Here is a 26,434-nt window from a genome sequence, read left to right on the forward strand (position 1 = left end):
ATATTTCTCAAAGAATTTCTTCATTTTTTTTAAAGTCTTTGCTCTCTCTCCTCCTCCACCTGAAATGTTTCTATATTTCTGTCCTCTAAATTACTTTCTGTCCTCCACAATGTCAGCTCTTTTTTTTTAAGGTTTTTAGATTGTTTTTTATCTCATTCATTGTGTTCTTCGTTTCCAGAATTTCTGTTTGGTGTTTCAGTCTCCTTTGTGAGGAGTTCCTTCTGCTCATTAATTTTGTTCCTGAGTTCATTGAACTGTCTGAGTTTTCTTGTAACTTGTTGAGTTTCTTTATGACAACTATTTTGAATTCTCTGTCCTTTAGATTGCAGATTTCTGTGACTTCAGGTTTGGTTTCTGGAGACTTGTCATTTTCATTCTGCTCTGGAGTGTTAATGTAGTTCTTGATGGTGTTTGATGAAGTGATCCTGTGCTGGCACATAGTGGTAGTATCAGGTCACAGATTCCACCTGCCACCACTTGTTGGGGGGACAGGAGCTGTGTTTCCTGAACCTGCCATGTCTGCTGGAAGTTGTGTCAATAGGGCTTGTCTGCAGTTACCCACTGGCTGCAGCTGCTTGGCGGATCACACACACACATGCAAGCGCTCTGGTGTGGATCCACTGCCTTAGCTGAGGACTGGCCGAGCTGGGGCACTAGGCTGGGGGCGCTTTCTTTCACATGCGCGCAGGCCCCCTCTGCGCTCACAGGTGGTTTGCCTGGGCTGCTGCACTGGTGGAGGCTGATCTGTGCCACTCGGTGTGGAGTGTTTTCGCCAGCCCAGCTGCAACTCTTAAAGCGAAAGCATTCACATGCAGGCCTACCTGCCTGCTCCCCCACCTCCTCTTACAGTCACGCGCTGGCTGTTGCGTGAGGACCCATCACCCTGGTCGCTGCTGCTGGGGATGGGGAGGGGATCCACTCACCTCCTTCCACTGCTTCCTGGGGATCCAGTACCCCCACATTCAGGTGTGTGGCTGTGTGGATCTCTCAGACATCCTATTGTGCTTTGCAGGGAATACTCTGTTGGTTAATGAATGTCCGTTTGGTTGTAACTTAGTGGGGAGAGACTAAGGGAACAGCTCACTCCACCATGATGCTGCTGTCACTCTCCTGGACAGCTGTTACCCAACAATAATCTTTTGTGTTCTTGATTAAAAGCACTTGGCAGGGCGCCAAGCACAATATAAGAGCTCCTTCAATGTTAGGGATTATTTTTTCTGTCAAGAAGGAAGATTTCCCTCAGCTCCCACCCTGCCTCCTAGAGCACATTTGAGACTGGTTTCCCTTTTTCGCCTTTTGTAGCTACATTTGTAATTCAGATCTCTCACCTTCCTTTCTCTGTTCTTACGCATGTGTACAGCCTACTGCACCTGAAGTCCTCACCCGCCAGACTCCTTCCTTCCTTCTGCATTGCCCTTCTGGCCTTAAGGTGGAGCCACGTCCTGCCTCCCACAGGGCCCAGCACTGGCGTGCGTTCCCTGCTCTTCTTTGCTTTCCTGCGAATTCTTCTGTAGCTCCTCCTTTTTCCCTTTTTGTGGCTGTAATGGTTGAGGCCAAATGAGGGGAGCCCTGTTTTCTGACACAGAGCCACAGATAAAAAAAGAATTTTGCTGCCAACCTCAGAGTACACTGGAGTTGTTTTTAGGAGAAAGAGCGTACCTCCATGTTGGCAGGGGCTACTGAGCTCCTGTCACAAGCCATGCACAGGCTTTGTGGACAAAAGCCACAGCAGCATTGCCCTCATGGAATCAGTGGTCTCTTAAACATTGAGCGTGGCTCCACCTGCAGGCACTATGGCCTAACAGAAGAGGGGAAGAGCAAGAGTTACGAAAGAATACAAACAGCATGACTCCGGTTTTGTAACTACCTGTGACTAGTATGTATCCAGAATAAAAAGAATATCCAGAATAAAAAGCGTTTGTGTACTCTGTGTATGCATAGAGAACATACCGTGGCCATGCAGCAGGGGGCTTACAGCTGTTGTCCCTGGGGGATGGAATGTTTGATACTACTTTTTTTGGTGTGAATGTTATAGTTCTATGAAAAATAACAATAAAGCTACTTCCATTCTTGGGAGGAAAGTGAATTATGCCATGAGAGGTACATACGAGTTCAGAGGGGGGAAGGTTGTTTGTTGAATTCAGTTAATGAAGATTGTAATTTTAAGTTTAGATATAATTCAGATGGTAGTTTGGTCATGAAGGATTGGAAAACTAGTTCTAAAAATATTTATTCCCACTAATATTTATTTTCAAAGGAAGTATGATTGAATTTTTTAATGTTGGAGTACTCATTAACAAAGAACTATACTGTGAAAAGTCCTACAAACCAAATTGTTGAAAACAGTACAAAGAAGTCATCTTCAGAAAGCAAAGTTAGCATAAGATGAATCTGCTAATTGAGCAGATTTTGTGATTCAGGCAACCTGGAAGCCTGTTTTCAGAATAGATAAGAGAGAATAAATACTTGACCATTTACAAAGAGTAAGAAGACATAGTGTTCAGAAGACCCATGAGCTTTTCTCAGCTTTTGACAAGATTTTAGAGTGGACCCTGAAGGTTTGAGATCATAGAAACCAGGTTGAGGCACTCAGAACAGGCAGGCCACCTCCCCTCGTTCCCCTATAACCAAACACCTGAACTCTGGGGCGCAGGCAGCCAGCAGGGCAGGTGTGGGCTTGACATCTTCGTGGTAGCAAAGCTCGGGCTTTGTTAACTTGCTGGGTGAACAAGGGTTAACCGTAGGGGAAGGATGCTGCTGAGGAGGGGTCGCCACCAAGCTGGGCAGAAGTGGTAGTGATGCACAGAGCCTTCAGTCCACCTAACGGTTGGAATGGAGAAGGGACAGCATGTTCATTACTTCCAAACCAGGATCCTCCTGTTCACATCAAGTCAGCCCTGAGTCCTGCATGTGGTATCAGTCAGCTGTGCACACACTGTGAGGACACGCCTTGTGGCAGCAGTCCAAATCAGGGAGTAGGAGCATTGGCCTGACTTCCTCTACGGCTGCAGAGAGCTATGTGGTGTCCTCACTGTATCACAGGGAAAGCGGTCACAGCTGTGATACAAAACTGTGCCTTCTGTGGGATGGTGGAAGGACTCGGGGTCTTCACTCGAGGAAGGGAAGACATGGAGTGCAATGGAGTCTTGAGATTCTTGACGGGTTACCATGGAAAGGAAAGATTAGATTTGACCGTGGGGTTAGAAGTAGGACACGTGGGTGAAAGGTCCCAGGTGGTTTGGTGCCATATGTGGAAGAGCTTCCTCTTGGTCTTAGTTGCCACAAAATGGCTTTGTGCCTTGGGAGGTTGGGGGCCAAGAAATGTGAAGGATCTGAGATTTTTACCCTGTTTGCAAGCTAGCATAGTGGGCTGCCGTAGCTTATTGGGTACCAGGAGAAGACATGAGACTTTTTGGACAGAGATGAAGGACAGTTTATCACTCACGGTACAGCAGGCAGCACGAGCATCAGAACGTTTGCATCAATTGCCCTCACCACCATGTCCCACAGAGTTGACGAGGATGGGCCCACATGGATGCCTGCACAGGCAGTGGGTTGTGTTATGGGAGAGGAAGCCCAAGTTTAGGGGTCTTAGGCCAATCACTCAACCACCTCCTCATTTGCCACATTCCTAAAAGTAGGTGATGACAGCACCTGCCTGTGAGTTGCTGTTGGGGTAATGAATGGGGGTGAGACAGAAAAGCACCTAGCATGTGTAAGTGCTCGATAAACAATGGTCGCGTCTTACACGCATGCATGTAACGACTAGAGGAAAATGTGGATTCTTAGCACGAACGTGGCACAGAAATTATTTTTCTTTTTCTTAACCGTACTGTTTATAAAATAAATAATAAACACTTTTAAACCAGTCATTTTCTTATATAAAGAGAAAGTGGATAAAAAGAGTGTTGGAATTTAGACATGGATTTTTATTTATTTATTTATTTATTTATTTATTGCTGAGGAAGACTGGCCCTGGGCTAACATCCATGCCCATCTTCCTCTACTTTATGTGGGATGCTGCCACAGCATGGCTTGACAAGCGGTGTGTCAGTGCACGCCCGGGATCCAAACCTGCGAACCCTGGGCTGCCACAGCAGAGCGCACGCACTTAACCGCTGCACCACCGGGCCGACCCCTAGACATGAATTGAATGGGGTTTTAAAATATACATATTTGGCTAATCACCTGCAGCACCTTCAGGAAAGTGATAAGTGAAATTTAAAGTCTGAACTAATTTAGAGCATGTAAAATTACCAGAAGACATTAATTTTATGTCTCAAAAGATTCCTTGGCATAGCAATATTAGCTGAAGGGAATGCAAGACATCTAAATAAAGGAAGGAATAACAGAAAAACACTGGTCAGGATCGTGAGCAAAGATAAAAATGCTGAAATCTTTGGTTTGATAATGAAATGATGTTGCAGCTTGATCTTGAGTTTGAGGCAAATTCCTGCAAAGTTATATAATACTTTTCTATAGAAAAACCATGTTTTCTCATTAAGGTCCCTTATAGTTTCTGAGCTGGCTTCCCACAGAATAAGTTTAACTCTAAAATGCTGAAAATTCACATGTAGAGCTTTAGGCCTTTATCCAGAAGATACATCCTGTGTTTAATTTCTGCACACCTCCTTCAACAAAAATCACTGGGATGGATGGACAGTCTATGTTATTTGCACACACTCACGCCACTCCTTTGGTCATTCATAGAGCCCCAGATGTGGACAGAGGCTCAGAGAAGGTAAGATGAGCTTAGCCAAATCCCTGGGTGGTGAGAGGCTCGGCCTGTCCTGCCTCCTGTTGGCTACAGAGCTGCTTTCCTTGAGTTTTTTGCACATGTGCTAGGTACCTAGGACTTTACAGCCTTATCTCATCATCAGAACAACTCTGAATGCAGACTACTGTTATCCCACTTTACAGATGTTCAGTAATGTTCCCAGGCTTGTCCAGCTAGGAGAAGGCAGAGCCGAGTTTAGAACTGCTAACTGAGACCGGCTGGCCTGGCTCATCCTTGTCTCCCAGCACATGGCAGGCACAGGGGCAGTTGAGCAGTCCTGGGCGATGAATGAACAAATTGAGCAGATCTCACCAGCCAAAAGTCACATAGGAAAGCTCTTTTTACATGGCTCAAGCAGTTAAGTGACCATGATTTTTACTTAGGAAAAAAAATTTCTATTTAAATCTCTCCTTAAAAACCAAAAGCAGGGGCCGGCCCTGTGACTTAGCAGTTAAGTGCGCGCGCTCGGCTACTGGCGGCCCGGGTTCAGATCCCGGGCGCGCACCAACGCACCGCTTCTCCGGCCATGCTGAGGCCGCGTCCCACATACAGCAACTAGAAGGATGTGCAACTATGACGTACAACTATCTACTGGGGCTTTGGGGTAAAAAAAGGAGGAGGATTGGCAATAGATGTTAGCTCAGGGCTGATCTTCCTCACAAAAAACAAACAAAAAAAAACAAAAGAAGTATTCCCTGAGTTCCCCCATTAACTCATTGGTAATAGTGAGTTGAGCTCTCCTAGGTAATGAGCAACTCAGGGTGGGCAGACAGAACAAGGCCTGGGCAGAGTCTGTTGCCACTTTAACTTCTGGACAATGTTCTAGAGACTTCTGTGTTCCCTAAAGAAGGGATTAGGGAACATTTTGTTGGAATGAAAATGATTTTCCAATCCGATCTTATCCTAGCCTTTCCTGGGTGTGTGCAGGCTCTGTCTCCTTACACAGGTGCGCTCGGCCCAGACTGTTTGCTAGCATCTCCACCCTCTTCCGTAACCCGAGTCTCCACCTTCCTGAGGAGCTTCCCCACAGATGAATCTTCTGACAGTGTATCCAGCTGCTCGAGGGGGTAGTTCAGACTCTGAAACGTGGCCCCAGCCTTTCCTCAGGCAGGCACCGTGAGGCCCCTCAGCCACACTGCCTGCTCCCAGCCTCCTTTCTTGCCCCATGCTGTCCCTTCCAGGCCCCTGCCATCTTAGTCTTTAGTCCTCTGCCTGCAAGCCCTCTCCCATCCCTCAGCATTCCCTAATCTTACCCATCCTTGAAGGCCCCTGCACCATGCCTCCCTTCCCTGGGTGGAAATAGAACACGGAGAGTGTGGAGAGGTGCTCTGTGCCAACCTCGCTCCCCAGCAGAGGAACTCTGTTTGCCTGAGAATACCCAGTTAGACTGGGACTTGAAGAGGAAGGCTGTGGTGTGGGGGCTGCCAAGAGCATTCTCAGGCACCCTGCGGAGTTTGGCTTTCTTTGGATTGAATGTGACATGGCTGGGACCAGGAGAGCTGGAGTACTGGGAAAAGGCGGCAGAGTGAAGGGCTTGCTCAGCTCTGTAGATGGGAGGAGGGTGGGGGAGAGGCTGGGGTTCTTTTCCTTGGGACATCTCTCAGAGGCTTCTAGGGCCATCAGAGTATCCAGGCCCTGAGGGCTAGATCTTTGAGTGGTCCTAGGGACAGTGAGGTAGGGCATGGTTCTGGCCCTGCCTGCCGACCAGCTAGGGGCCAGCTCAGCTCCCCAGGGTCCAGCTATCCAGCAGATCCTGGCTGTACCCTGGGGAGACCAAGCTGGCCGGGATTTGGAGGCCGGGCCACCTCTTTGGCCTATCAGCACTCAGTGTGGTCTGGGTTGGGTCGTTATATACCTCTAGTGTAACTCTTCATATCTTCAAAAAAAGTAAAGAAATATTTGCAAAAGACGTATCTGATAAAGGGCTGTTATCCAAAATGTACAAAGAACTCTTGAGACTCAACAATAAGAAAACAAAGAACCTGATTAAAAATAGGCAAAAAGTCTGAACAGACACCTTACCAAAGAAGATATACAGATGGCAAATAAGCATATGAAAAGATACTCAACATCATATCGTTAGGGAATTGCAAATTAAAACAATGAGGTAGCACTACACACCTATTAAAATGGTGAAAATCCAAACACTGACAACACCAAATGCTGGGGAGGATGTGGCAATGAGGAACTCTCATTGCTGGTGGCAATGTGAAATCATACAGTCACTTCGGAACACAGTTTGGTGATTTCTTACAAAACTAAACATACTCTTATCATATGATCTAGCAATTGTGCTCCTTGGTATTTACCCAAAGGAGTTGAAAACTTATGTTCACACGGAAACCTGCACATGGATGTTTATAGGAGCTTTATTCGTAATTAGCAAAACTTGGCAGCAACGAAGATGTCTTTCAGTAGATGAAAGGATAAATCAAATGTGATATATCCAGCCAATGGAATATTATTCAGCACTAAAAAGAAATGAGCTATCAAGCCATGAAAAGGTGTGGAGGAACCTTCAATGAGTATTACTAAGTGAAAGAAGCCAATCTGAACAGGCTACATACTGTATGATTCCAATTATAATGTATGATACCATACAAAACCCATAGAATGTACAACACCAAGAGTGAACCCTAATGTAAAGTCTAGACTTTGTTTGATAATGATGTGTTGGTGCAGGCTCATCAATTGTAACAAATATCCCACGCTGGTGTGAGACGTTGATAGTGGGGGAGGCTTGCAGTTTTGCTGTGAAACTAAAACTACCCTAAAAAATAAAGTCTTATGAAAAAAAAGAAAAAGATAAACCAGAACATCAGTCTTAGACCTTTTCACAGCTGAGCAGACATCTTGCTCTAGAAATACTGATGGATTGTTGGTTGCCCTGAAGGTGACAAGGCTTCAGTTGATATACCACTTGAAATAAATTAATTTTTCAAGTAAACAGAACATTCCTGTCTTAGCTACAGGTTTGTGAACCATGGTGTGTTCATCTTGATCTCTTCTCTTTCCCTCCAGGACAACCCTCCATATGATAAGGGGGCCTTCAGAATCGAAATCAACTTTCCAGCAGAGTACCCATTCAAACCACCGAAGATCACATTTAAAACAAAGATCTATCACCCAAACATTGATGAAAAGGGGCAGGTCTGTCTGCCAGTAATTAGTGCTGAAAACTGGAAGCCAGCAACCAAAACCGACCAAGGTAAGGCATGCTCCTTGTATCTTCCTCAGATGGTGCTCTTCTGGGGATGCTACTGTGGGGCAGGGGCTCCCTGGTTCCTTCTAAAGCCATGTCACACCGACTTCAGAGAAATCCCACCTTACCAACTCCAGTGCACGCAGCAGTACTGCTGAGGTCCCACCGGTCCTCACGTGCATGGCACATCTCAGTTAAACTGTTGACCTACGCAGGTATTGCAGGAGGCCCTCCCTGTGCTCGCAGCCGGTTGGGGACACACGCAGACAGGCCAGACCAGCATTTGTTGCCTGTGCAGTGAGGGGACATGTGCACTGTCCCTGGAAGTTTTCATGAAGGACTGTGGGGCTACCTGGAGGGGGAAAAGGGAGCAGTGTTTAAGGTGGCTTCACACAGTAGTTAGCATGTGAAGTCAGGCTTGAAGGAGGAAGGGCAGTTGGAGAGGGCTTTTCAGGCTACAAGAAGGGCATGAGCCAAAGCCACCTGACGGACAGCAAAATGCCAGTGGCTCAGAGCAGGTGGTGTGGGGGGAGGGACATGGTCAGACTCGGGGCTGTGTGCCCAGATGAAAGCACGTAGTTGGCTTTAGCGGGCCTGGACCTCTCTGGAATTAGATGTGGCTGTGTGTGTCCATGTGTCTGGGTGTCACTGTGTGAACATACATATGCTCAATTTTCTGGGAAAAGCACTTGATTCATTATTGTGGTTAGCCGCCTTTTTGTCCCCTGGAAGTAATTAGATTGTGTTGTGGACCATGCCTAGTTTTTATTTCTTAATTCCAGAACTTTCTTTTGAAGTCCTAATCTCATGTTTTTGGTGGCTTTCTTTTAAGTAACTACCTGAACCACTATAAGGTCTTAGATTAAAGAGAGTAGATGAGGCTGGAATTTGCAAGGCTGCAGGTAGTTTTTTAGTGACTGATACAAATAGTCATTTTTCAGTGGAACCCCTGGAATGTGGAGTTGAAAGCCTTTCACATGGAAAGTTGAGCCTCACTGGTTTGAAATAATCACTGTGAAGGGCATCCATCAGGCTCCCATAGCTGAGTAGTAGAAAAAAGTGGGTGGTAAACGTTGAGTCAGAATAGAAAGATCTCCAGTGGACTTGGCATTTGGTCATGTACAAGGTGATGTTTATAAAAGCTTGACAAAGTTGTTCTTAAGTGCATATGTCTGATTCTTTTTTTTCTATACAAATTCCTAGCTCTCCTTTCTGTTGCAAGCCTGTAGCCGCATTTGTTCAGGAATGCCTTGTCAGCCTCTCACACAACTCCTGGAGCCCTGGCCAAATTGTGTGTATTAAACACCATGCCTGGGGAGGGGAAGTCCTTCCAGGCCAGGCTACCAGGCAGACCCTGCAGCTCAGACTGTTGGGCTGCAGAGAGTTACGAGGTCTCCTCCCTTACCTGATAACTGGCGCTGGTGGACGGTGGGGACTAGCGGTAGAAAGGCTTGCAGGAGATGAACACAAGTAAAAGTGCTTTGCCGCCTCGTACAGGGGCTGGCTGCCTGCCTGAGAGGGCTGTGTCAGGATTATTCTTTTTTTCATCTTCAGATCCAAGTGCATAGTCAGAATGCTCTACTTTTTCAGGTTGTGATTGCTGTTTTTTTCAAATAGTCAGATAACCTATGGGTGGCTTTTCATTCTTTTGTAAAATGTACTTGTCAACTTAGGTTTTTTAAGATAACAGTTTTTGTACAGTGTGCCATTCTGTGTGCAGTGATGGGCAGAATTGCTATTTTGAGACAGAGTTTCTTTCTAGAAAATCATTCTGTAGATTCTTTCTGATGTGGCCTTGATCTCATCCACACATACGTCAGAAATGTTGTCCCTGGCACTTGATGCCGTGTTCCCATGTTTCTCTTATCTATTTACTGTGTTACAAACCACCTCAAAACTTAGTGGCTTTGGGCCGGCCCCGTGGCTTAGCGGTTAAGTGTGCGTGCTCCGCTGCTGGCGGCCTGGGTTCGGATCCTGGGCACGCACCGACGCACCGCCTGTCCGGCCATGCTGAGGCCGTGTCCCACATACAGCAACTAGAAGGATATGCAGCTATGACAGACAACTATCTACTGGGGCTTTGGGGGAAAAAAATAAATTAAAAAAAAAAAAAAACTTAGTGGCTTAAAGTAACAACCATTTATTATTTCTCATTTCTGTAGGTTGGCTGGGCTCAGCTGGGTGGTTCTATAGCTGGTCATTCCTGGGGTCACTCATGGTTCAGTATCTATAATTCAGCATTCATGACAACTTTATAGTACATAACTACTGCAAATAATCAACTGTCTATGGAATGTCCAGAATCGACAACTCTATATAGATTAGTGTTTGTTAGGGCCTAGGGGGAGGGGGAATAGGAAGTGGGTACTAATGAAAGTGGGTTTTCTTTTTGGAGTGATGAAAATGTTCTCGAGTTAAATAGTAATAGTGTCACACAACTTTGTAATACTAAAAAGAAATGAATTGTATACTTTTAAAAGAGTTTATTTTTTGGTGAATCATATCTCAATTTTGAAAAAGAAAGTAAAGCATTAAAAATTGAGCAAAAAGAGCATAAGGAAAGTCATGAAACAAGGCAAAATTGTATCAAACAGAAAGGTGGTAGGAGTAGGCAATAATACCAGAAGAAAGAATGTGGAAACAGAGTTTTGTTCAGCAGTATGTCTGGTTCTAGTAGATATCTTAGCAACAGAGCAAGGGCTTATTTTGGTAGTTGAATGAGACTTGCCATATAAACTACAGTCAGTAACAAAGCCAGCATAATACTGTCTCTGTATGTACCAAACAGCATAGCAACAAAATTATATGAAGAAGAGAATCAAACAATTCATAAATTGACTGTTTCAATCCTCTATACAGTATTATAGCAAATCAAGTAGATAAAATTTAGAAAGAGGACTCAAGAAATATAATAAACAGGATAAGATTAATTAACTTATATTTTATAGCACATTCCATGGAAGGTACCATTCACATTTTACTCTGTGAGAATGGAGCCCCCTGGATCTCCATGAAAAGGGGGAAATTACAGATATTGTTTACATCCTCTGTATTACAAAGAAACTGTCAGAATAAAAATAAGGAAATATTGTAGATTTTATTCTCTGATCATATACAATAAGAATAGGAAGTAAATTTTGATTATGTTTTTAAGCTGTTATATTTTGGAGGAAAAAGTACTTCTGAGGAGCATTTGGGTCAAGGAAGAGATCAAGAAACCAAGCCTAGACCATTTGTAGAATATTGAGTGTGCTGTCCTATATATATGAACAATGATGGGATGGGGCCACAGTTGTAGTTTGAAAAGCAGTCATAGCTGTCAATGTTCTCACTGTCAAAACAAGCTAAGCTCAGCTGGATTTTATTATGGTTGAGCTGAGGAGCCAGAAATGCATCCAAAGGAAGAGAGAAACAATGAAATATACTCATCAGAACTACTAAATCATTTTGAAAATATTTAGACTTGATCAAATAAGTAAAAGCAAGTTCTCAGAAGAGAATTAAATAGACAGATAGCAGACTTGAAAAGAGAATATCTTTTGAAAAGCAAGTCTTAATAATTAACAGATGGTTTTAGACTAATACATTAGGCATTAAGATGATCATAGTGAGAAGCAGAGAGCCTGAGTATCCATAATGGAAGGTGAGCAGGAAAACATGAAAACTCATCAGTGTCCCCCACAAAGCAGTCAATCAACCAAGAGCCCCGTGAGGTTCCAGAAATGCTAATGAATCAGCAATTCTGCTGCAGAACCATTTCTAATCATGAAAAAAGACAAGAAGCTACCTATTTATGCTCTAAGGCAAATGTGGTTCAGGTTTCCAAAAAGTCGGGAACAGCAGAGAAAAATGGAGCGGTCTCACGTCTTAGCGTGGGATGAGGGATCTTGGGGTGCACTCACGTACAGCACGGCCAGTGAGCTGGGGCAGTGTTTAGAGACGCTATGGAAGGTGGCGTTTGGACGAGTGTTTGTTCTGGTGTGGTCACTTCTGCTGGCAGACAGGAGGGAGCCTTAGGTGCTTCTTTTAGTGTTTATTGATGCATGCTTTCTATTTATGGCAAGTCAAAGTGATTTTCCATTTGAGTTACTCACATTTACTTTCCTTTAAAAATATTTTTTGAGGTGATTTAAAGAAATGCATTAAGTAAATAATCATTTAGGCTATTTATGGATATACGGCAGACAATGAAATACCAACGGTTGAAGTTGCGGAAATAGGAACAAACAAAATAGCTTTTTGATCCATTCCTTGTAATGCTGGGGTGAAAAGCATAGGCCCCCAATAATGGAGTCTGTGGCTTTGGCAGTCCAGAGGAGAAATGCCTTTTGGCTAGGACAGTGGGAAGGAACACAGCATTCTAGGGGTGCTGGTCCTAATGGGAGTCAAGGGAGAGTGAGGGGAAATGTGTGTGAGAGGGTGTGGTGGCTGCCTGCACCTCACTTCTGAGGGGGCCTGGGGCTCCTGGACCTTCCATACGTCCCCCTTGATCCCCCTCTTCCACCCTCCATTCCCTCATGGTCCTTCGTCCCAGGGCCTGCCAGTACACCTGGGACTTACTGCACTTTGGGGGAGCATTGTGGAACCCACCCTGAGCCATTGATGTGACATCTGCCTCTGAAATTGATAGTATGTTGCCACTGAGGGTTATCAGCCTCCCAGTGGCTAGACAGGGTGTCAAGTAGTCAGGTGAACCCTTCTTGGCTGGTTCAGAAGCTCCTAGGGGTCTTCGAGGGTGGGCTCATTATGCATTTACATGGTGCAGGCCTGTCATTCACCCCTCATTCTCGTGCTCACTCAGTACACTTTTTTTTTTTTTTTGTGAGGAAGATCAGCCCTGAGCTAACATCCATGCTAATCCTCCTCTTTTTGCTGAGGAAGACCAGCTCTGAGCTAACATCTATTGCCAATCCTCCTCCTTTTTTCCTTCCCCAAAGCCCCAGTAGATGTATGTCATAGCTGCACATCCTTCCAGTTGCTGTATGTGGGACGCGGCCTCAGCATGGCCGGAGAAGCAGTGTGTCGGTGCATGCCCGGGATCCGAACCCGGGCCGCCGGTAGCGGAGCGTGTGCACTTAACCGCCAAGCCACGGGGCCGGCCCCTCAGTACACTTTTATTGAGACTACCCTGAACCGAGCCTAGCGTTGGGACACATCACCCAGTCTCTGCCCTGGAGAAGCTTCACCTGCATGAGAGTGGGGGTGTGGGGGAAGGGGGCTGGTATGAGGCAGTGTCATTGCTAAACCTGGGGTCTGCAGAGTTCAGGAGAGAGACTGGAGTGATGGGGGCTGGGACATCCCCAGTGTGTCAGTTCAGGAAGGTTTCCCAGAGGAGGAGGAGGCGTTACTCTGAACAGTTATCCTTTGTAGTGTTGGTTGTTTGTTGTCCATCACTTTCATCTAATTACAGAGGAAAGACGGGTTGAGTGCTGGTGGTTAGAATTTGGGATAAATGGGAGGCCGCTTTCTGTTAGAATCACATAGATGAAAATCAGTATTGAAGTCAGAGTTGCATTCTTGCCCGTGCCCTTTCTCAGACTATTTTAACCAGTGATGCCGTGTCCTTTTCTTGGCAGTAATCCAGTCCCTCATAGCACTGGTGAACGACCCCCAGCCTGAGCACCCGCTTCGGGCTGACCTAGCTGAAGAATACTCTAAGGACCGTAAAAAATTCTGTAAGAACGCTGAAGAGTTTACAAAGAAATATGGGGAAAAGCGACCTGTGGACTAAAATCTGCCGCGATTGATTCCAGCAAGTGTGAGCAGAGACCCTGAGCAGTGCATTCAGACACCTCGCAAAGCAGGACTCTGTGGAAAATTGACACGTGCCACCGCCTGGCGTTCGCTTGTGGCAGTTACTAACTTTCTACAGTTTTCTTAATCAAAAGTGGTCTAGGTAACCTGTAAAGAAAGGATTAAAAATTTAAGATGTTCTAGTTCTGCTTTCTTTGTTTTAAAAATCACTGCTTCAATCTACTTTAAAAGAATGGTGTTTCTTTTCTTGTCCAAATTTATCCAAAATCTTCAATTTACATTTAGCCCATAAGGTTAAAAAAAAAAGGTTGTGGTACCCCTTCTTCCCCGCCTTGCAACTCCCACTTTCTTGCATTCAGTCTATTTTCACTCATTCACTTCCCCAGACCCAGGTCCCGTCTCCTCCGCAAAGGAGAAGAGATAGCGCTGGTGTTTCTGGTGGCTTCTCTTTGCCCGTGTTGCACTGCCCAGTGTGGGAGTTGGTTCCAATTCTCCTGACTCCAATTTATAACATCCCTTTAAAAAAATTTAAAAACAAGCAAACAACCACCTCCCCCTGCTCCAAAAAAAAAAAAAAAAAAAAAAAAACTGTGAAAAGGGAGGCCCAGCTCTTATGTAAAAATCTTGCCAATGTTACCACAATAATGTTGATTAAATGGGCAAACCCCGAGGTCTGTGTGCACGATTGAACTCCAGCCTGGTCCTGCTTGAGGAAACCCTGCAATATTAAGTCTGTGGCGACCCCAGGGCAAGGCCTGCCAGCCAGAGGACACTGTGCACTTCTGTGAGGAATTTGTCTCCAGAGAGGCTTCTGAGACCAAAGGTTGGCACTCCTCCCTGCAGCCATTTTAGAAGATGTGCTGGTCATTGCAGACAACTCCAAAGCCAGAATGTCCATTTGAAATTCCACGCTCACCTGTCACCGAGCTCCATCCGAATGTGGGACGGAGCTTACTCTCCAACTCCTCAGTGCAACAGCCCCACCGTGGCCCTCGCTCGACACGGTTTGCCTCTTTGTGGGCTTGGAATTGGCAGGACTCCGCTGTGGCCGGCACCAGCCTGGGGTCGCCGGCGCCCTGCTGGCCCCTTCCTTCGGAGCAGCCAGCCAGCCCAGCCCAGGAGCAAGATGGCCTTCCCTCTCCCTTTGGACTCACAGCCTTTACAGAGTCAAACTCCACTTGAAGCTCACTCAGTAATATCCTTTAAATGTGTTTTATATTGTTTTGACTGCCTTTTTTTGTAGAAATAAAAATTGACCTTAGAATTTATCATCAGATGAACTTGTAAGGATTTGAATGTTAATGTCTTTTCAAAGCAAGTGGGACCGTCTCTGAAATAGTAGAGAATACTTGTTACTGACACCCAGAGGAAGCCAATGGTCCAAATGCTGTGTGTCACCAACTCTGCTTCTGCTACTGGCAGCTTCCCTTCTTGGCTCTTCAGGGTACTAGATCCTGTGAAGATGACTTAAAGAAACTTTGCTTTCTGTTTTAATTTTAGCTCTATAACTTGAGATCTTTCTGGGGCTTACAGACCTGTAAGACAGCCTGGTTTTACCTGTGCAAAAGTGGAGTGCTGGGTAGGTTAGGCAGCATAACGTTGTTTAGTTGTCCAGGCGCGTGGCCCCTGAGGTGTGTCAACGAACTCAGCTTCTTTAGTCCTAGGTACGCAAGAGGCAGGTTTGGAGACTCCTGTGTGCCCAGGATGGCAAGAACGCTGGGCCAGCATTTCCACATCTGTCTCGTCATTAGCAGAAAGGTGATGATGGACTTTATTTCACTCACGTGCAGATTTATAATGCCAAATTCTGTCAGAAGGTATCCAGATAAGCCACCATTTGTTCTCGTTGCTTCTCTGAATCCAGAAATATTGCCGTTCTTGGAAACTGCCCCATTGCTTTGTACTTCTACCAGCATAGCTCTGCCCACCTGTCAGCCCCTCACTTCTCTGCTCACCCCGGGAGGATACCTTTTTCAAAGCTGGCAGCCCCTCAGGGACCCTCAGCCCTGGCATTGCACCCCATGGTTTGCCGAGGTCAGCAGAGGCCAGGCCCTCAGAGAGCGAGGCAGTGGGGGGTCCCTCCCTCCGGCCTAGGCAGCTTGCTCCATCCGGCAGGGCAGCAGCCCAGGACTTCTTCCAGGTGGTCGCCAAGCCCCCTGGGCAGGCTTTGAGCATGCTGGCAGGCAGCCCTGGCTGCCGCGTAACCAAACAGCAGGGTCCTCTGGAGAAGGGGAAAGCTGTCGAGCAGCCACCGCTGACCGAACCCACTCAGGAATTCACACCCCCCTGGTTCCTCGAAGTGCGCTGGGTCCTCCTCCTCCCGTCCCACCTCCCATAGCAGAGAATAGGCTTTCTAAGATGCTGCGATCCCTTTCTGCTGCCCGTAATAAAATGCTCTCCGACACTGGTTTGGTCGTGTGGGTTTCTTTCTTACTGGGGATGGGCAGTGCCAGGGACCTGTCCTCTCAGAGATGGGGGAGGGGGGACCTAGGTCCTGAGGCCTCTGGTCTGGGGCAGCTTCTGCCTGCTCTTCTCTCCCCATGCCCAGCCTCTCCGAAAGAGGCATGCAGAGGTGTTCTGGCCTGCCCCAGAGGGAAGCAGAGAAGGCTGGCAAGTCCAGACCATCAGGGCCTGCGGAGGGACCCCTTGGGTGTCTGGGGAGGGGACAGCAACCTCTATGTATATGCATTACTTCAGTCCACCTGTCAGCCCCAAGAGTGAGATTATCCACATTGTGCAGAGGAACAGACTGGGACCCTGAGAAGGGTGGCTGTCTTGATCAAGGTCACAGAACTAATGAGAGTGTGCTTGGGGGTGGGGCCAGAAACCCACCTCTGAGTCCCCTTGACTGCTGGCTGTAGTGCTGACTCAGCCGGGGCCCAGCCAGGGCTGTGACACTTTTTTTGAGTTCCTGTCTGGAATTTGACACCAGCTGAGACCAGGCCTGCCCTGTCAGCTAGGTCTCCAGGTCTCTGGGAGGGAAGCTTCCTGGGGTATCATTTTACCAGGAAACAAGGAGCCGGGCCTTTCCTTTGATCATTAGCAGAGTGCTCTGCCAAGTCCTAGCACTTTGTCCTGTGTGATTCTCAAGGCAACTCCATGGCACCATTGTCCCTGTTTTCACAGAAGAGGAAACAGGCTCAGTGACTTGGCCAAGGGCACCTGGCCTGTGTTTTTACACAGTCCGGCTCCAGAGCCTGTTGCATTTCACCACTCGGGTCCCTTTGAGCACACATACGGCCTCAGTTCCCCTTCCTCAAAGGCAGAGGCCAACAAGACCCCCTGTCAACCCCCTGAACTCTGGAGCCACCATTTTCTTGCCTTCCTCAAGCTTGAAATACGCGTCTGCTTCATCACGCCTGTGCCCACTGCGGCTGGCTTCTGTCACCCTGCGGCCCTATGAGACTCCTCTGGCTAGGGACCCAGGACTTCCTCATCGCCAAGTCAGTCGGCTGGTGGCCTCTCAGCCCTGCTATCATTTCTTCATTTGGCAGCACCACCGTGCCCCACCGTGCAGGGCAGCCACCTGACCTGGTCAAAGGCAAAGCCAGGGCTGGTCTTCGTTCTTCCTGCCTCGTCTGCACTGGCTCCTCCTCCTCTCCTTGCTTCTCTCATGCAACCTGGGGGAATGGCACCAACCCGAGAAGGAGCGGGACTGAAGGCGGGACTTGGTAAATGGCCATTTCCTGGGTGATGGGAACGTATTCTTGCTTGCAGAGTGGGCTCCTGGAGGCACCATGCGGGCCTCAGGATCAGAGTGGAAAGGACTACTTAGCAGTATGCAGAGGCCATAACTGAGGCCCAGGGACGGAAGTCCCTTCCTCCAGAGAGCATTCTCTGACCTGTCCTGGCTGGGTTAGGAACCCCTCTTTGGCCTCACACTTTGCTGTGTGTTCCTTTTTCCTTCTATTGCAGCCTGGATCACACCAGCCATGCCCGAGTGTGTATCATACTGTGAGGGTCTTGCAGGCCGGGCTGTGTCCCAGCACCCAGCCCCGGCCTGGCACAGAGCAGACCCTCCAAACATGACTGATGAATGGGTGGATAACAGTAAACGCCTTGCCTGAGCCACCCAGTACAGAGCAGGTTTGGCATAAGAAATATACCCATCTTCCTGGTGGGGCGCCAGTGACCAGCTCTGCAACCCTGTGCTGCCTCTGGCCCTCTGCCTTATCACCTTCCTCCACTTGTGAGGTGGACCTCGGTCTCCTGATGATCCTACCAGTCTGGCCATGCCCTCTCTCAGCTTTCCACTCTTAAACGCTCCTGGTCCCTAGGGCTGCTCTGGGCCCTCATCTCTGCTCACCCCTCTCTTCCTCCCTGGGTGCAAGTAGCCACTCCCACTGCTTCATCTAGCTCCTGTGCAGACTCCCAAGTCTGTCTCCTGTCCACCCACACCTCTGTCCTGAGCCTCAGAGCCACACAGCCAGCTGCCTCCTTTTCTCAGAACAGCAGAACCGCTCCCTCGAGGGAGGTGCCTCTGTGCCAACAGGCTGCCTTCAGGCTCCCCCTACCAGCTCCAGCCAGCAGCCTGCAGGAGTGTGGCCAGACCCCAGTGGGCTGAGTCAAGGAGGTGAGGGTGTGGCAATAGGATTGCCCAAAGTCAGTGCTTCTAGCTCACAGCCATGGATGGAAGGTAGGAGAAATGAGCCTGTGGCTGGAAGAGTCAAGGTCAAGGGAAGGTCAGGATGGAAGATGGAGCCAGAAAAGAGGTGGCCGAAGCCACAGTCCAGGGGTGGGAACCTGGAGCATGGAGGCAGGAAGGAGGAGCAAGATCCCACCCTCACCTTCAGAAAGCTGCACATCCCTGAAGGCTGCCTAGGCCAGAAGAGAGCTCTTTTGGCACCTGATTCCATGCCTGGCACAGTGCATGGCAAATACCTGAACAGGTAGCTTCAAAGCCCTGCTCTGCCACTCCCACTTCTATGTCTGTAAAATGGGGACACTGGTGCCTGGCACATAAGCAGGCACATATGAGATTACGCGAGACAAGAAGGACCATGTGGTGTTCCATCTGCCTATCCATCCTCTGGAGCAGGGCAGGACTCTGTGCTCCCAACAACTCCCTACCCTCTTTCCCATCTGCTCCCTACGTCTTCTTGATGCAAGCCACACGGTCCCCAGTCACAGGACATCCACACATCACCAGGTCCCTAGGGAATCCAGGATCCTATTTCCACAGAAGACTGTCCCTTCTGGAAAAATTTAAATGAGCTTGCTGGCAAAAATTTATGAGCTTGCAGGACCTCCAGCCTGCCCCCTAGCATGGCAAAGGACTGTTTACTTAGAACAGGTGACTTCTTTTTAAATCAAAATTGAGATTATAATATATCTCCCAAAAAGTAGCCTGATGAGTCATTCTTCTCCCAATCCCCTCCCTCCAAATAATAAAAAAAACCTACCTAAGCATGAACAAAACCAGCACAATGGAGCATGTTTTGCTTAACTTTTCTGGAATAGTGACCTGGTTTGGGCCCCAGAGGAGTAGCTTTTGTCCGTTCTTGTGTCTGTGAAGGTTTTCTGGGCATAGTTTATAAACCACCCAAGTTTACAAGACATGTTATTTTATTAACACAGTGATCTCTCCCCACTGCGCCTAAACAAGGAAGATGCTTACATGGCAATGTGAAGGGCACCAAATGCTTGACAGGCCCCAGGCCTAGATGTCACAGGCCAGCCCACCTGCAGCCAAGAGGGCTTGTTGAAGCTCTGGCCACCACTCTGAGCCATGAGGAGCTGGGCATAGAGGTGGCAGCGTCCTACCCAGGGAAGTCACAGAGCCCATCTAGGGCCTGGTTCCTGGCTGTGCCAGGGCTCAATCCTGGCCCCCTTCCTGAGCACGAACAGGCTTTAGTTTTTGGCTGTCAGGGTCATGGTGGGGAGGACTCCAGGAAGGCTTCCAGAGTGGCTTCACCAGGGACCACTTCCCCGCGTCTCTTGGAGTCTAGGTCAAGGAGGGCGCACAGCTGCACGCCATCCTGGGCAAGCCGAGCCCGCAGTGTGGGTGTGGTGAGGACACGCAGCTCATGCAGCCGCTCCCAAGAGCAGGAAAAGGCGTCGGGGCCCTCACCGCAGCCCCCAGTTGGAGGCACACTGGGGTAGCCAGGGTGGGCCATCAGCTCGGCTGTCAGGGCATGGCCTGTGGGTATACCTTCCAGGGCGCGAGCCAGTGCCCCTGACACGCGGTGAGCGGACATGTGCCGGCCGCAGGTGCTCAGGCCCACGAAGGCATCCGTCCACCTGTGGAGGCCGGGGTTTCAGCGGCAGGGATCAGCAGGACTGCGATGGGCAGGGCTAGGTGATGGACAGGGCTAAGCTATGGGCAGGATGGATCCGGGATGAGGGCGACATGAGTCGACGCCAGACCCCCTTGACATTGAGAAACAGACACAGCTGGCCAGGTGAACGGCCAGCAGGACCCACTGGGCCGGGCAGGGGGGCAAGGGCGGGGGCTCTCACCTCAGGCCGTGGCGGGAGAAGGGGCCCACAGCAGCCCGGGCGTCGCGCTCCACCGCGCAGGCGAAGGAGCGCGCTGGAGCCTCGAGCCACGCGCAGCTGCCCACCCCGCGCTCCAGGGGCAGCCGTGTGAAGCGCACCCCGTAGGCCTGCAGAGCCTCGGCGAACACCTGGCACACGCCTGCGGGCGGGGCGGAGTCAGGGAGGAGCAGGGCCCCCCAAGACCCGGCCGGGGAGCACCAACCCACGCACCTGGGAGCACGTGAACGTGTTGGTGCCCGTCCACGTGAGTGGGGTCCCTGCCCAGTAATTCCCCGAAGCGGCTCAGCTGGGCCTCCAGCTCTTCCCGCACCTGGAAGGAGAGGACGACAGGCATCTTGAACGTCCGGGAGCAGCTACCGAGGAGGCAACGGTACCCTCGGGGCAGAGCCTTGAGGGTCATCGCGAGCATCTTCCTGCAGCCCACCTCCGCACCTGGTGCAAGTCCACGTCTCCGGCCGCCACTGCCTCCCGAAATCCCATCTTGCCGAGGAAGAAGCCTTCGGGGCTGAGCAGCGACGAGGTGCCGTGGCGGGCCGGGCCCACCGGGCGGCCCTCGGACAGGTTGGCATGGAGGCCCGTGGGGATTTGGTGCCTGCGGGCGGAGCGCGAGCGGGAGCACGGGCGGCCGCGGGGCGGCGGCGCCCCAAGCCCGCCCTGACCCCGTAGGGGGCCGCCCCTCACCTGCGGGCCAGCTCCGCCGCGCTCTCCGCGGCCGCGCCGTTGACCAGCAGGGACACGCTGGTCACAGCCCCCGCCAGGAAGGCCTCTACGATGCCCTCATCGCGCCGCGGGCAGTAACCAAAGTCGTCCGCGGTGACCACCAGCCGCACGCGCGGCCGGGCCATGGGTGCCTCGGGGGGTGGCTGGGCACAGAGGGAAGTGGGCTGAGCAGTCCAGGCCCCGCCACTAGACGCAGCCCGAGGCCCCGCCCCAACGCACACGCCCTGACGCGGCTGCACCTCGCCTTTGTTCTCGCCACCTACAGATCCCCGCGCGTCCCTGCAGCGGCTTCGCATCACCGCCCCGTGTGCTCCCCTCACCAGACCACGGCTGGATTTATCGCAGTGCGGAACTTTCAGGCAAAACTGATATTTAATATGAAAAATACAGAAAAGAAAACCTGAAGAAGAAAATCTCCCTTACCCGCCCGTCCCAGATATCGCCATCATTCGCTTTCTGGGTAATGTCCTTGCAGTATTTTTTTCTAAGCAAATAAACACACCCAATTCCTCATCTCCCCCACCCTGAAGTGTTTTGTGTTGTTTTGAAATAATAACGATCACATCAATGTTATCTCATGCTTGAAATGTCTCATTTTTTTGATGGTGACTATGAACTTTTTCATGTTTTTATTAACTATTGTATTTCTTCTTTTTCAAGTTGTTTTTCGCTGATTTTTCTAAGAGGAGGCTTTTTCTTGAAGGCTCTAAACAGTAAGAAAATGAAAGAAAACACATGTACCAATGGCTTCACTTGAGAAGGCATTAGCCCCTGTTTCCACTTCTTGAGATCTGTGCCAGGCCACAACTTTTACATTCATAATCTCATTTTTTTCTCTGTGGTCGGGAAAAGCTTTCCTTACTGATGACTATGCAAACAGTCACCAGGATTGATGGCCAGAGCTTTCACTGTGATGTAGCTGTTCTGATTTTCCCAATGGAAAGCGCAGTATAGGTGTCCAGCCTGTGAGATTGGGAATGTCGTTCCTGTTTTACGGATGAGAAAACTGAGGCTCAGAGAAGGGAATTATCTTGCCCAAAGTGACCCTGCCGGGAGTAGTGGAGCTGGGACTGGCCTCCAAAGCTCTGGACCTGCATCTGGGCCTGTGTTGGTCCTCTAGGCCCTGGCTGTCCCCTAGGTCAGGGGCAGAGAGGGCAGAGCCAACCTTGAGAATAGCAAATAACATGCACCTCGTGGGGCATTGTAAGGATTGGAGGCCCCATTGAGTCCTTCACCATGCTCTTGGCATAAGGATTGTTGTGTTCATTGGTGATTACTGAATTGTTGGACCTCAACCAACCATCCTTCTGCACTGGGAGGCTGATCCTGGAAGGCCAGAGGCCCCAAGGGTCTGCAGATTGGAAGGAGGAAATTGACATTTATTGAGCACCCACTGATATTAGAAATATTAGAGACTAGGGGTGAGCGCCTCAGTGCCTACCCCCAAGGACCACCATCTGGTAGACAAATAAGTACAACACCGTGTGGCAGAGTCTGGGATGGGGTTTGGGGTAATTCTGTTGGGGGTGGTGGGCCTTCTGGAAAGGCTTCTCCAAGGAGGTGACACCTGGAAGGAGGACCGCATCAGGAGGTGTTTACTGGGCAGAGGGGGAAAGGAGGGAGAGGAGGTAAAGATATACAGGGCTCTCACTGGGATGCCATGTGTGTTGTATGAAGATTTGACTTAATCTCCATACTCCCATATGGAAGAACACTCAACTCCATTTACAGAGGAGGAGCAGATGATCAGAGAGGTTGAGTCACACCGGCAGGAAACAGCAGAGCTAGGAATTCAAGCTAGATCTGTGACTTAGAGCCGACTTTCCACTGTGCTCAAGGACACCGCAGAGAGGAGAGAGCTCAAGACAGACCCTGGGGTCGTCCATGCTGGGCGATGGGACTACCCTGGAAAGGAATAGTCAGAGAGCAGGAGGCCCAGGACAATGCAGCGACCAGAGAGAAGCCGAGGAAGGTGCTTGTGTCACCAGGAAACTCGTGGTTTTCTCCCTTACGCTCCCCTCAGGGCAGGTGCGGAGAGCGGATGGAGCCCCAGCCTCCGGGCTCTTCCTGGCTGGGCGGAGCCGGTCCGCAGCATCTCCAAACCCCCGCTCCCACCGCGAATGTGGGCGGGGCAAAGCCACGTAAAGTGGGGGAGGAGCCAATGTGGGCCCCGCCCCAGCCATTGTGTCGGGGGAGCTAGAGGGTGAATGGTCCGATGCGAGCCATTCAGGATGCGGCATGCAAATGAGCAAGCGGGCTGCCTTGGGACGACCTCGGAGAGCGGTGTCGCCACCCTCCAGCGGGCACAGACGGGCGCCGAGCGAGGCGCGGGGACTCCGGTGAGTGGGTCGGCTCTGGGCCAGGGGCGGAGGCCAGGGCGCCTGGGGTCCGGGAGGAGGGAGGGGTGGACACACCTAGGCCCAGAGACCGTGGGAGACAGGATGCGGACGTCCTCGGGGACCCCACCCCCGACGACTCTGGACACGGACGGTGCGGAGACGCCCAGGGGACTCCCAGCAGAGGAAGGGCCAGACACGCGAAGGACGTGGGGTGCGGGGAGCTAGGGACCCGCAGACCCCGGGGCCACCGACGCAGTGGCCAACGGACGGACGCAGAATTGGACTCAGGGAGGCCTGGAGGGACCCTCATGCCATCTCCCCACCTAGCGCAGAGAGGAATCCGCGGCTGCATTTCGGAAGCGAAGAGAGGAGGTGGGCAGCGGGCCGGGCCACCCGCACCATGGCCCGCTGCCGCCACCATTCGGGATACTTGGCGGACGACGAGGCGGGCCACACCGCGGCCGTGGCACGGGTAAGTGTGCCTGGCAGGCCCCGACTCTGAGGTCCCCAACATGTTTCCCACCAGCTCTGGGCCCCAGATCACAGCTCCCCTTTCCCATTTCCTATTGACTGCCTCTCTGGGCCTCTTAGTGAGGTTCTTATCACCTTGACCCCTCCTCTGACCCCTTGCTGGGCCCTAGTCACTCTCAGTTTTATTCCATGTCCCCCTGACCTCCAGCGGCCTGGGAGGGGTTTGGTGGACTGGAACCCCAGAGTGGGAGCATGGAGTCTACTCAGGACCTAGGGCTCAAGTTGCAGAAGCAGCCACTGGTGGGCAGGGCTCAGGACCACAGGTGGTCTGTGCAGCCCAGCAGTGGAGACAGGGCTAGCCTGCTCTAGGACAGAGGAGGAGCCTGCGCCAGCCTCAGAGGGGTTTTGTGATTGCCCATTCACACCCTGTGTGAGGGCAGAAGCGGGCTCTCATGCTCCCCGGCCAGGTCTTGTACATGAAATGTGTGTGTGTCAGAGAAGCTTCAGAGCAACCCTAAATAGATCCCCACTTTGCAGAAGAGGAAATTGGACCTCAAGAAGGGCCATCGTGCCCATGGTCACACAGCCTGTGACAGAGCCAAACCCAGGGCTGCCTGACTCCAAAACACAGCACCCTCCACTGCCCAGTCTCCACCCAGCTCCTGGTGCCCTAGGAGGAGCCCAGGAACCCCTCCCCTTGTGGGGCATCCCTCCCCACTCTGACGTGCCTGTCTGCTCAGGTACAGCCACCCAAGAAGCCACTGTTCCCGGAAATGGGGCAAGCCTCCAAGCTGTGCCACATGCCACATCCACCGTCGACATATGGCCCCTCAGGCAGCTCAGGGCTCCGCGGCCACCGCCGAAACCCGAGGGACGCTCGGCCCTTTGGTAGCTTTCTGGATTTCCTTGTCGAGGGCCAGGTCCTGGACAGCCTGCAGACGGTGGTAGAGGAAGCAACTGAGCGCATGGCCACTGTGAAGACAGAGGCTGGGGTGCCGCTGGTGGAGGTGCAGGACCCCATAGAGGTGCCACGGGGTGGGCGGCGGGTGCGTGCCCGGCCCAGCCTCAGTACCGTGCACCGGCATCGTGCCCAGCCCAGCCTCTGCACCGGGTGCCCCAACAACTACCCATCCTGCTCCAGCTCCATGTCCAACTCCCATAGCAGTTTCACACCCGGCTGGCTGGGCTCCCACGGCCGGGACAGTGAACTGGGGGCCCGAGGCTTGGGCCCACTGCCACCCATGAGGGACAAACTCCTGCTAGAGAAGAACCTCAAACGGCTGCTGCGGCTGGAGAGCAGAGGGGTGAGATCTGGGGCCATGGCCCAGGTGGGTGGGATGGACCCCAGTCCAAAGCCGAGGGCCAGGGCAAGGCCTGGCTTGGCTACTCCTGGACGCCTCTGAGAGTCTCCTTCTCTCTGCAGAAAGGCCTGGGGCAGTCCTGCTCCCAGAGGAACTCTCTGCTCTGGGACTCGCTGGGCAGCCAGGCCAGCAGCCAGTGGACCCCGGAACAGCCCCTGTCCTGGTTCTCAGGCCTGCTGGGCTCGAGCTCGGGCACGCCTGAGGCGTCAGAGCTGGGGCATAGAGAGCCAGAGCTGATCTTCCTCAAGCGGGAGTTCAACAAGGAGATCAAGTCCTTGCTAAGCCAGCCGGAGTCCTTCGACCTGCCTGGTTACTGTTCACTCCTCGAGCCCCATCGTACCCTGGACTTCCTGGCCGAGCACCACCTCTTCCCCGCCTTGCAGAGTGTGGTCAGCCAGGCTGTGGAAAAGCTTAGCGGTGCCCGCCGCCACGATGGCTGCCCTCTCTTCCCGTCGGAATGGGAGCCCACCACACAGCCCAACTCTGACCCCACAGCAGGCTCCAAGCCAGCCACACCCACTGAGGAGGAGGAGCCCTGCGATTCTCTCCCCACCACGCCCTCCAGCCTCAGGATGGTTGGCAGAAAGAGCGCCAAATACGGAGGACGGGGCAAACTCAAGGAAGGTGGTTCCCCTGTGTCTAGTGCCCAAGTAGCCACCAGGTTCAGGCTCAAGGTGACACCCACAGAAGAGCACAAAGTCCCCTCACCCCACCCTAGGCAAGAGGTGCCCAACCAGGACCCTGAAGTACAGAGACCACCCATGCCTGCTTCTGGGCCCCTGAGCTCCAGCCAAAAGGCCCAGCCCCAGCGGAGCCTGCATCGCAGTCTGCCTGCCCCGAGGATCATGGTGGAAGTGCCCTCTGGCCAGACCCCCCTCACTATCGGGGTCCCAGCTCTGCTTGCCTCCCCTGCCCTCTCTCCTCCCACCACCACCCTGTGTTCACACCACTCACCTCCTTGGTAAGAAGCTTCTCCCCATCTCCTGCTTCACTGTATCTGGAGATGACCTCCTCAAGGGTGGGGCTGGGGGGCTTAGGGACGGGTTTGCAGGGGAAGGGCTCCTTTGGCTACCACTCCTAGCAGCCACTGTCACCGGCAGGTGCCCAAGGTCCAAGTCTCTTGCCTTGCACTGTGGAAACCACCTGAGCAGGGGACAAGCTGATGGGGGACCAGGAAACCTGGCCTAGCTACTGCCAGGTGTTGTCAAAGATGAATAAAGGCATTTTTTATTCTGGGTATTTTTTAACGTTTGCATGTGAATCTTGGAGGCCTTCCCACGTGGGGAGGGTCCTGTCCCTTGTGGACGGCTGC

The 26,434-nt window shown here is 51.1% G+C and overlaps 3 protein-coding genes across 3 annotated transcripts in view; 2 read left to right on the forward strand and 1 right to left on the reverse strand.

Annotated features, from left to right (window-relative positions):
• Window positions 1-15,009, forward strand: part of UBE2L3 (ubiquitin conjugating enzyme E2 L3) — a 58,497-nt gene extending 43,488 nt beyond the window's left edge. Inside the window, exons 3-4 of the mRNA XM_058532025.1 lie at window positions 7,799-7,985; window positions 13,556-15,009. Coding sequence (XP_058388008.1) covers window positions 7,799-7,985; window positions 13,556-13,710 — 342 coding nt within the window. The 3' untranslated portion in view covers window positions 13,711-15,009. The remainder of the gene's footprint in view (window positions 1-7,798; window positions 7,986-13,555) is intronic.
• Window positions 15,010-19,289: 4,280 nt separating this feature from the next.
• On the reverse strand, window positions 19,290-21,080 carry YDJC (YdjC chitooligosaccharide deacetylase homolog). Its single transcript, XM_058532026.1, has 5 exons — window positions 20,913-21,080; window positions 20,664-20,823; window positions 20,442-20,541; window positions 20,193-20,370; window positions 19,290-19,973 (listed from the first exon to the last, which is right to left on the reverse strand). Exons 1-5 carry the CDS (start codon window positions 21,074-21,076, stop codon window positions 19,604-19,606), a joined length of 972 nt encoding a protein of 323 aa, XP_058388009.1. The 5' UTR covers window positions 21,077-21,080; the 3' UTR covers window positions 19,290-19,603.
• A 2,290-nt stretch (window positions 21,081-23,370) lies between these two features.
• Window positions 23,371-26,375, forward strand: CCDC116 (coiled-coil domain containing 116). The gene is given in 4 exon segments (XM_058532300.1): window positions 23,371-23,762; window positions 24,502-25,065; window positions 25,185-26,000; window positions 26,003-26,375. Coding segments are annotated over 4 exon segments (1,653 nt in total). The 5' UTR covers window positions 23,371-23,690; the 3' UTR covers window positions 26,204-26,375.
• The last annotated feature ends 59 nt before the right edge of the window (window positions 26,376-26,434 follow it).

This window comes from Diceros bicornis, chromosome 35, assembly GCF_020826845.1.
Source record: "Diceros bicornis minor isolate mBicDic1 chromosome 35, mDicBic1.mat.cur, whole genome shotgun sequence".
In the NCBI taxonomy this organism is placed as follows: Eukaryota; Metazoa; Chordata; class Mammalia; order Perissodactyla; family Rhinocerotidae; genus Diceros; species Diceros bicornis.

Excerpts from the sequence above, each read along its gene's own strand:
- YDJC (XM_058532026.1), bottom strand. The coding sequence starts at position 21,076 with ATGGCCCGGCCGCGCGTGCGGCTGGTGGTCACCGCGGACGACTTTGGT. Across the intron at positions 20,824-20,912 it reads GCGGCGGAGCTGGCCCGCAG|GCACCAAATCCCCACGGGCC; the intron begins GTGAGGGGCGGC and ends CTCCGCCCGCAG. Across the intron at positions 20,542-20,663 it reads GAGACGTGGACTTGCACCAG|GTGCGGGAAGAGCTGGAGGC; the intron begins GTGCGGAGGTGG and ends CTCTCCTTCCAG.